Raw genomic sequence first — 10,160 nt, 5'->3', positions numbered from 1 at the left:
CACTTCCTGCGCGTCGCCAACGGCCGTTGTCAGGGCGGGGGGACCCGCGTCAGCGCTTCCGGCCGCCGCCCGCAGCCTGAGCCCTGAGGAGCGGCCCGGTGAGTGCGGGCCTGGTCCGGTGGGTGCGGGCCCGGTCCGTTAAGTGCGGGGTGTCCGGTGGGTGCGGGCCCGGTCCGTTAAGTACGGGGTGTCCGGTGGGTGCGGGCCTGGTCCATTAAGTGCAGGGTGTCCGGTGGGTGCGGGCCCGGTCCGTTAAGTGCGGGGTGTCCGGTGGGTGCGGGCCCAGGGGGTCCTTCCCCCGCCCGGCTGCAGCCGGCCCTCCCCCGGGAGCTGTGGCGGCTTCGTGCCGGTCCCTCCCCGGAGGCCTTTCCGCCTCCGGTGGCCGCTGTGATCCTCTGCCTGCCCGTCCCGCCGCCGGTCCGGCCTGGGGAGGGAGCGGGACGGGCTCCCGACGTTCCCGTGCGCTGCGGGGCCCTTTCTGAAGGGGAGGGGAAGCGGGCCCGGGGGGATCTGCCTCAGCGGCGGGTCTGCAGGTACCGCCCGACCCCGTTACCCCCTTACCCGTCGCAGGGCTCCTGCCCGCTCTTTCGGCCCGAGAGACGTGATGGTGGGGGCTGCGGCAAGCAGGGGAGGGCGAGGAAGAAGCCTGCTGAGGAGGAGGAGGGAGCGAGCTGTGGGCATCCACGTGGTAATGCCCCTTCCTCCCATGCAGGCGCCTCGTGGTGTGGGGTCAGGGTCTTCATGGGGTGTGCTAGCCTGCCGTCTAACAGTCACACCGGGTGTTCACTGCAGCGCGCTGTCCTTCGCAGGTTGAACTGCTCCTGCTGCTGCTGACCAGTGGTTGTGGTGCTGTTATTGTAGCCTCAGTGGCTGGAGTGATCCTAGATGAGGCAGGTCAGTGCCTGGCAGTGATATCTCTTCACAGACTGCAGGATTGCTGGTGCAGGAGAAGGGGCAAGCTTGGGGGTCCACAACCTGTTAACTCTAGCTGGCTCTTTTTCTCTCTTTTCAGCTAGTTTTGCCTCTGGAAGGGGACACATACATTGTGTTTCCTGACTGACCTTATACAGATGCAGATTTTCAGCCTTTGTCTTCTTAAAGATGAATATATTGTGCTTCTGTGGACCATGTCCTGCCAGCCTGGTGCTCAGCAGCTCAGCATACAGGAGTAAAACCCTTCACAACACACTGTATCTCACTGTACATGTTCCTTAGGGAATATGCTCTTCCCATATTCCAACTGGGAAGCTGGATGGGAGTGAGGGCACTGTTTTCACAGTGGCCTTTGCTTCTGCAAACACTCTGGTGGGAAGAAGAGGAGGTTTCTGCTTTGCAGCCTTAAGGAAAAGGGGATCAGCACAATGTGTCTGTTAACACTCGTGCCTGTGGTCAGCTCACAGGGGACAGCTGAGAGGCTGTTCGCCCCAAAGGGAGAAGTTTGTGGTTTGGGCTCTTGTTTCCTGCTGGGGATCGCTGTTATCTGCATGTGACCCCAGCTTGTGCTGTGGGCTCAAGTGGGAAATAGATGGATAGTTGTGAAAGAACAGAAGTAGTTGACAAGTAATTGTGTTGGGGGAAAAAAGTTACATTTTCAGATCATTCTTCAACCGAATTTAAAGCTTGTTTATCTTAGACCAAGCCTTTGCTTAATTTAGTCTCAGATATTCAGGGTGCAGCAAAAGTGGGAGCATTTAAACAGCAAAGTTTAACAGGTAAAGTTTAAACGTTATCTTATGCGTGTTTATAAGAGTCAGCCTTTCAGTCAGGAGCCAAATCGTGTCGTTCTCATTTCTGTCAAAACTGAAGTGTAGCACTGGGGTTTGCTTGCAAGAGGGCAACATTTTGAGGTGCTTATTGAGCTCTGAGCTAGCACAGGCAATTCTTACCCCCTTCTGGGGTCTTTTGTTCTGGGTGGAGTACGTGCAGCTCAGTAGCAGTGGGGTTTAGCTGTTAGAGTAATGCTAACACTTTACTGGTCAGCTCACTGAGCTGATGATCCAAAGGCTGGCATACAGGAGAGAGGAGAATCTCTTGGTTCTCAGGAGAATCCTTTTCTGTAGAATCTAAGGTAGGGGTTTGGGTGCCTGTGGGGGATTGCGTGCCCTGTTCTCCCACTTGCTTGTTGCATGAGGCTGGGGAAATAATCCTGCTTCCCTCAGATCTGCCTTACTTGTAAACCCCTTGGGGCTGGGCTCCCTCTGGCTCTGTGCCTTGTGTAGCGTCAGGTCCATGTTGCGTTCCTTTTCCCTGGCTACTAATGACCTCCAGTTTTGTCACTCTCTGTTGTACGGTTCCTTCAAAATACTTCCTCAAAACTGTTTTAACAGTAAATTGTGTTGGGATGCGAGTCAGCTTTCAGGCTGCTGGAATGGGTGAAAATTTGACTTTCCAGCCCTATGGGAGAAGAAATAGCATCTCTTCCTGATGCTATGAATGTTATTCTCATGTCTCTTCCATGCTTAATATGGCTTCCTTACTCTTACATTAATACAAATCTTGTTCCATTTCTATTGATTTCTGTTTCTGAGCACCATTGTTCATGTCCCATGTATAAAAGGCTTCAAGTCAACTGCAGAGAGAAGACAAACCTTAGTTAACTCTTAGGAAGTGGAAACAAACTCTTGAGATTCAAAGCGTGTCTGTATGTAGTTGTTGGGAGCACGGTAAAGCTCTGCTGATTGTGGGGGTTGTTGCTCAGAGCATCTTCAGTTCATAGAAATACTGTTTGTTCTGGAATCAGACATTCGAAAAAGTCAGCTCTGTTGAGAACTTTGGAGCAGTTTAAATCGTTACTGGGAAATAGAGCACAGCCTGAACACTAGCGGAGACTCTGAAACCCTTGTGAGGCTGCAAATGGGCACCCCAGACTTAGAGGCTTTGGCCATGTTGGGTGCTGAAGTGTTTTCAAGAGGAAAGCCCTGAGGAAGTTTTATCATTTCCAGTTGTGGCTATTGTGCGGGCTCCTGTGCTTGAGGCAGTTAAACATTTGGAATTTCATCTGAGTCTTGTTTAAAGGCTTATCTCCAAAGGCTGTTGCAGGAAGTGTTTATTTAGGATCCCAGTTAACTTGTACTTAATCTCACCTTTCTCTTACTGCCTGATTAGGAAGGAGAATAATTTCTTCATTCCACCTTAATGAGCACATTTCCTTTCATCTTCCTCTGTTTGCTCTGCCCCTATTACAGGCTCTAATAGTGTTTCAGGCAGAATTAAGGTTGAGATTTAAACTCAAATTAACTTCAGAGAACTCTGTGTGTGTGACTGGCGGCGTGCTTTGAGATACAGCTGCTGAGTGATGCTTTTGAAACCTGCGCTTCTCGCAGTGCTCTCTTAAGCTCAAGCACTTCGAGCTTCCACTCACTACAAGAGAGACATTGAGGGGCTGGAGCAGGGCCTGGAGCCCAAGTGAGATGGGGAACGGCTGAGGGACCTGGGGGGTTCAGATGGAGAAGAGAAGGCTCAGGGGGGACCTGATGGCTCCCTACAAGTGCCTGACAGGAGGATGGAGCCAGGAGGGGCTGGGCTCTGCTCCCAAGGAACAAGGGATGGGACAAGAGGAACCGGCCTCAAGCTGCCCCAGGGCAGGTTTAGATGGAGCTGAGGAACAATTCCTGCCCCAGAGGGTGCTCAGGCATTGGAACAGGCTGCCCAGGGCAGGGCTGCAGGCACCGGCCCTGCAAGGGTTCACAGCCCATGGAGACGAGGCCTCAGTGCCATGGGGCAGGGGTGGCCTTGGCAGTGCTGGGCAATGGTTGGATGGGATGAGCTCAAAGGGCTTTTCCAACCTCGTTGATTCTATGATTTTAAAGTCTTAAGTGCTTAAATGTCAAGTGAAGCACTCTCAAAAGTCTGGATGGAACTTTGGCTGCTGAAATCTCTGGGTTGCATGAGTCTCCATGCAAACAGCTAACACACAATGTTGTTAACAGCCTTTTACAGAGAGAAGAAAGATGGAAAGTAATGCAGTGTTGCTGGAGTCCAAGTCCTCTCCTATCAATCTGCTGAATGAAATGCACCAGCTGCGTCTCCTGGGCCACCTCTGCGACGTGACGGTCAGTGTGGAGTACCAGGGCGTCAGGGCAGAGTTCGTTGCTCACAAGGCTGTGCTGGCAGCAACCAGCAAGTTCTTCAAGGAGGTGTTCCTTAACGAGAAGGGCATGGATGGCCCCAGGACCAACGTGTTCCTCAATGAGGTCCAGGTTGCTGATTTTGCCTCATTCCTTGAGTTTGTCTACACTGCCAGGGTGGAAGTGGAAGAGGACAGAGTGCAGCGGATGCTCGAAATAGCTGAAAAGCTGAAGTGCTTGGACCTTTCAGAAACCTGCTTTCAATTAAAGAAGCAGATGCTGGAATCAGTGCTGCTGGAGCTGCAGAACTTCTCAGAATCACAGACCTCTGAGGAAGAGAGCGCTGCCCAGCCAAGTGTTCTGCAGGAGCCCAAAGCTGTGGCAGAAGCTGTCCAGGCAGACTGTGCCCTGGATCCCCCAGGTTCCCCAGGAGCCAGGCCCAGCAATGGAATGGCTCCCGAGCCTCCAGCTGCCAAAGCAAAAGAGAAAATGGACAAAAAGAAGGAAATGCTGAAGCCTCCTTATGCCAAAATCAGAAGGGCAAGTGGGAGGCTGGCTGGGAGGAAAGTGTTTGTGGAAATCCCAAAGAAGAAATACACGAGGCGGCTGAGAGAGCAGCAGAAGAACGCGGAGGTTGATGCTGAAGAAAACAAGTATCCTCAAGATCAGGAGATGTGTGAGCTGGAGAGGGAGGAGGAGCAGGAGCAAGGGGACAACAACATCAAACCTGAGAGCGAGGAGTGCGATGGCCACTTGGAGTCGGAAGAAAGCCTGAAGAAATCCGAGGAGGATAAAAAGAAGCGCGGCAGCAACTTCAAGTGCAGCACGTGCGAGAAGGAATTCCTGTACGAGAAAAGCTTCCTGAAGCACATCAAGCACAGCCACGGCATCGCAGCCGAGGTCATTTACCGGTGTGAGACCTGCAGCCAGACCTTTGCCAACCGCTGCAACCTCAAAAGCCACCAGCGGCACGTCCACAGCAGCGAGCGCCACTTCCCTTGTGAGCTCTGCGGTAAGAAGTTCAAGAGGAAGAAGGACGTCAAGAGGCACATTCTCCAGGTTCATGAGGGTGGTGGGGAGCGTCATCAGTGCCAACAGTGTGGAAAGGGGTTGAGCTCCAAAACTGCCTTGAGGCTCCATGAAAGGACGCATACAGGCGACAAGCCTTATGGGTGCACAGAGTGTGAGGCTAAATTTTCTCAGCCTTCTGCACTTAAAACCCACATGAGGTATGAACAGACTTAACTGGGCCTTGTTAGATTCTGGGGGGAGAAGCAGAATCCCCTGGAACACACCTTGAGCCTTCAAGTGAAGTGGGGATGTAAAATGGGCCTGACTGGAAAGTGTCAGCTTTTCCTTTCTTCCAGAGCTTTGGGATTCCCCCCTCTGCTTTCCAGGTTAAGGGAGTTGCTGTAGCTTTCTTTAAGCTCAAGGAGAGGTGGTGGGTCAAGGCCTGCTGCTGTGGAAGCCCAAAGTTAACTTTCCCCATGGGAGGAGACCTTATTAAGAGTCAATGGGATTTTCACATAGAATAGTTTGTGTTGGAAGGGACCTGAAAGCTCCTCCAGCCCCAACCCCTGCCACAGGCAGGGACCCCTTCCACTGGAGCAGCTTGCTCCAAGCCCCTGTGTCCAACCTGGCCTTGAGCACTGCCAGGGATGGGGCAGCCACAGCTTCTCTGGGCACCCTGTGCCAGCGCCTCAGCACCCTCACAGGGAAGAGCTTCTGCCTAAGAGCTCAGCTCAGTCTCCCCTCGGGCAGGTTCAAGCCATTCCCCTTGGCCTGTCCCTGCAGGCCCTTGTGACAGTCCTTTTATCCCCAGTGCACCTATAGAAGTTTTTCTTGCTGCCCTTAATAATGTCATGCAATAAGTATGAAAACACTCTTTAAAGGTTTGGCAGCGTGTTCAATTGCAGAACACCACGTTTGGGTGCGAAGCACAGACAGCAACTCATGGGTGACCAGAAACAGGCCGACATGTCACTGTCTGGAGTGAAGCGCCACAGTCACCCATGGAGAGCTGATGAAGTCACTGCAGGGTGACTCAGGGGCCTGAGATGCAAACAGATGCTCTTGAAAGCTCATGGGAGAGACACCAAAGCAAAATCCTGTTTGTGAAGGGCTTTAACCTGCTTTTAGGGGTCTACCCAAGCAGGCCTCTGTGGCCATAGTTCAGATTATAGCCTGGGGGGAGGATGGAGAGGGAAGGATAGAAGAAACATCCCAAAGTACCACCACTGGTGTCCATAAGGGTGGTGCCAGCATGTTCTGAGGCGGCATGTCCTGCGGGGTGAAGGGTTTCTTAACTGCCACTTCATGCCCCTTTTGAAGGCACAGGTTTACTCCCAGTGGTAGAAAGCACACCCAAAAGCCATGTTCTGCTGTGGTGTAGTCGCTGATGCAGCTGTATGGCCCCTCCCTGCCATCGGGTGTCCTTCCCTAACCACAAGTAACTGCTTTGTGCTGCTTAAAAGTCATTTTTTGGGTTTAAGTGGAGTTTCCCCTCCATTGTGTACCACTGTGACTGCTCCCTGAGCTTGCTGAATGCTGGGAGCTCAGTGCTGCCTTATCCTGTGTATCCTGACAGCCTGTGGTGGGGATGGCTCATCTTTTGTGGGTATTTTTACACCTCTGCTCCTCCTGTTGATGTGCATCACCATGAAAACTGGTCCCTGTGGGCTGTGTTCCTGCAGCACCATTCAGCAGAGCCCTGACGTGTGCATGGGCTCAGAAACTGAAACTAGAGTATCTGGATATGGGTTTTGCAAACAGTTTTTACCTGTAAGAATATATTTTTACCCTAAAGAAGTGTCTGGATCTGGGCCTTGCTCCTGCAGGACACTAAAGCCACTTGCAGCACGGGTTTGCTTTGAGAGCGGCCACCGAGCGAGGGCAGCTTGTGCTGTGCTGCGGAGGGAAGGGCTGAACCCTGGTGCTTTAACGTTGCTTTCTCATTTCAGAATCCACACTGGTGAGAAACCTTTTGTCTGTGATGAGTGTGGTGCCAGGTTCACTCAGAATCACATGCTTATCTATCACAAACGATGCCACACAGGTAAGGCTGCTTCTGCACGGGCTGCGGGTAGGAGGCGGCCCCTGGGAGACCACGAGAGCTCTTTGCACTCAGAAAATGCTCTGTTGTTGTTGTAAAGTGGGAAGTGCTCATCCCTAACTGTGGGTTTACTGAGAAAAGGGTCCTACAGGTGGATAGGCAGAGTGGAGAGAGGAGAAAGTGCTGATGAAAGAGAAAAGGAGTTCCCTTTTCAGTGCCAGGACTGAGGCTGTCTTTCGTAGTCTTCGATAGCCAAGGATGTGTCATCAGTAAAAGCTTTTAGGTGAATCTTTAAGAGGAAACTTATTTCTAAGTCTGGAAACGTTAGCACAGAGAGATGAAACAGCTCTCTTGGCTTATCCTGACCTGCAGAGAAGTCTTCAAGAGCACAGGTCCTTCCCCTGGGAATCCTTTGTAGTTTCACACTGAGCATCCATGAGCTGCGTGTGGTACCTTCCATCTCCTAATTGACCCATCTTAAAGTGTTCTGCCCTCTGCCAGTAACTTGTAACCACACACAGATGGCAGAAAACATTAAATGACAATGAAATATAAGCCAACAAGTGCTTTTCAAGGCAAGTGTGACTGAAATTGGCTGCTCATAGGTGGAGGCTTTTCATGGAGGCACACGGTGTTGTGTTTGTGGTGGGAGTAAGCTGGAATGCTCCAGAGATGGTGAGAAGACCACGAGCTGCAGATCTCCACGGGCTTTTCATGTGCTGTGAGCATACCTGTGGAGAGGTGGGGCTGTCCTTGCCCTTGGAGGGGTTTGTGCACATTTCTCATAGGAATTCTCTGTGCCTCATCACTGTGGCCTGTTCAGATCCTGTTCCGAGGCTGCCATGGCCTTCGTTTGTATCTAATTGCTGTTAAACATCATGCACAAGTCCGGAATGCTTTCTCAAGTACCGTGTTCATTAATTCTTCTCACCTGTGCTGCAGGGGAAAGGCCTTTCATGTGTGAGACATGTGGGAAGAGCTTTGCCTCCAAGGAGTACTTGAAACACCACAACAGAATCCACACTGGCTCCAAGCCTTTCAAGTGTGAAGTTTGCTTCAGGACGTTCGCGCAGAGGAACTCACTTTACCAGCATATAAAAGTGCACACAGGTAGGAGGGGCCGGAGCCTTTTCAGTCGTAGAATCCCAGACTGGGTTGTGTCAGAAGGGACCTTAAAGCTCCTCCAGCCCCAACCCCTGCCACGGGCAGGGACCCCTTCCACTGGAGCAGCTTGCTCCAAGCCCCTGTGTCCAACCTGGCCTTGAGCACTGCCAGGGATGGGGCAGCCACAGCTTCTCCGGGCACCCTGTGCCAGTGCCTCAGCACCCTCACAGGGAAGAGCTTCTGCCTAAGAGCTCAGCTCAGTCTCCCCTCGGGCAGGTTCAAGCCATTCCCCTTGGCCTGGCCCTACAGGCCCTTGTCCCAAGCCCCTCTCCAGGTTCCCTGCAGCCCCTTCAGGCACTGGAGCTGCTCTCAGGTCTCCCCTTCAGGAGCCTTCTCTTGTCCAGGCTGCCCCAGCCCAGCTCTCTCAGCCTGGCTCCAGAGCAGAGCTGCTCCAGCCCTCGCAGCAGCTCCATGGCCTCCTCTGGCCTCGCTCCAGCAGCTCCACGTCCCTCTTGTGCTGCTGCCCCAGAGCTGGAGCAGGGCTGCAGGGGGGGTCTCGCCAGGGCACAGCAGAGGGGCAGGATCCCCTCCCTGCCCTGCTGCTCACGCTCTGGGGGTGCAGCCCAGCATGCTTGCCTGTTCCTCATCAGCTGGCAGAGCACCCACCCACCGTCACCCTTTCACCGCTCTTGCAGGGGAGCGGCCCTACTGCTGTGACCAGTGTGGGAAGCAGTTCACGCAGCTGAACGCGCTGCAGCGGCACCACCGCATCCACACCGGGGAGAAGCCCTTCATGTGCAACGCCTGCGGCAGGACCTTCACCGACAAGTCCACGCTCCGGCGGCACACCTCGGTAAGCCCCTCGTGCCCTGCTACCCTGTGGCCTTCTTCTGGGGTCACCCACTGCCCGGGCAGCCTTGTTGGGATGGGAAGGTGTTAGGTGGGGTGGAAATAGAAGCCTTGTCCACCAGCATCGCTTCCGAGCTGGATGTGCCTCCTGGCCAGTCACCACGTGTCCAACCTCCTGCGCTCTGGTCGTTGTTTTCAGATACACGATAAGAACACGCCCTGGAAATCCTTCCTGGTCATTGTGGAAGGAGCATCTAAGAATGATGAAGGTCACAAGACGGAGCTTCCCGATGAGGAATACGACGTGTCCCCCAAAATCCCGGAGAAGCTGCTGCCCTTCCCTGAGAGCAGCCACTACCAGAACTTGGCAGCGGCTGCCCCGGGGAGCGTGACCACGCTGCACGACACCAGCTCTGCCATGGGCACAGACTGTAAGGCTGATGGGACACCAGGACCCCAGGAAGCCCTCATAGCAACCACCCTGAGCGAGCTGACGGTGCTGCACACACAGACGGACTCTATCCAGCCGCAGCTGCACGCTCTGGTCAACATGGAGTAACGTGGTAGTTACAGCTGCACCCGTTGTACAGCCCTTTGCCAGCAGCCTACCGAGGGGACTGGGGAGGTGTGACAAGGAAGCAGGGATAGATGTGAAGGACATGCATTGGATTGCCAGGATTTCCTCACAGTATTCACTCCCCACCTGGTACAGCCCCATCTCCTGAAGGCAGGGCTCAGTATCTCTGCACCGGGGTGGTGGGAGAGGCTGCACAAGTCCCTGTATGCTTCTTCCCTACACCTGGAAGGGTGTAGTTGAGCCCGTTGGCTCTCGCTGCCTGCAGTGACGGGAGGTGCTTGTACTCGGTTATAATGAAGGAGTGAGTTTGATTTGATTGATGACACTTGTACAATCAAGAGAAGCAACGTGATGTTTCTCAGCCTTGCAGCTTAGTGAGATGAATTATGTTTTCCCTAGTGGAAAATCATCCATAAAATGAGATTTCCTAAAGTGCTTTTCAAGAAATGGTGGGATATCTCTGCTTTTGCCAAAGACCCAAGCAGCGAGCCCGCTCCCTCCTTGGGAGCAA

General features: G+C 53.3%; 1 protein-coding gene across 4 annotated transcripts; it reads left to right on the top strand.

Annotated features, from left to right (window-relative positions):
- Position 1: 1 nt before the first annotated feature.
- On the top strand, positions 2-10,081 carry GZF1 (GDNF inducible zinc finger protein 1). Of its 4 annotated transcripts, none has more exons than XM_065682562.1 (7): positions 2-98; positions 810-894; positions 3,930-5,296; positions 7,028-7,122; positions 8,062-8,229; positions 8,919-9,076; positions 9,272-10,081. In XM_065682562.1, exons 2-7 carry the CDS (start codon positions 886-888, stop codon positions 9,629-9,631), a joined length of 2,157 nt encoding a protein of 718 aa, XP_065538634.1. In that variant the 5' UTR covers positions 2-98; positions 810-885; the 3' UTR covers positions 9,632-10,081. The 4 variants fall into 4 exon arrangements, with proteins under 4 accessions (XP_065538634.1, XP_065538636.1, XP_065538633.1 ...); XM_065682561.1 differs by lacking the exon at positions 2-98 and adding an exon at positions 120-270; XM_065682564.1 differs by lacking the exon at positions 810-894 and having other exon boundaries at positions 79-98.
- The last annotated feature ends 79 nt before the right edge of the window (positions 10,082-10,160 follow it).

Source organism: Lathamus discolor, chromosome 5 (genome assembly GCF_037157495.1).
Source record: "Lathamus discolor isolate bLatDis1 chromosome 5, bLatDis1.hap1, whole genome shotgun sequence".
NCBI lineage: Eukaryota > Metazoa > Chordata > Aves > Psittaciformes > Psittacidae > Lathamus > Lathamus discolor.
Note: the sequence above shows the minus strand (reverse complement) of the source record. Positions and strands in the feature narration are given on the sequence as shown.

Excerpts from the sequence above, each read along its gene's own strand:
- GZF1 (XM_065682562.1), top strand. Across the intron at positions 5,297-7,027 it reads GCACTTAAAACCCACATGAG|AATCCACACTGGTGAGAAAC; the intron begins GTATGAACAGAC and ends TTCTCATTTCAG. Across the intron at positions 8,230-8,918 it reads GCATATAAAAGTGCACACAG|GGGAGCGGCCCTACTGCTGT; the intron begins GTAGGAGGGGCC and ends CCGCTCTTGCAG.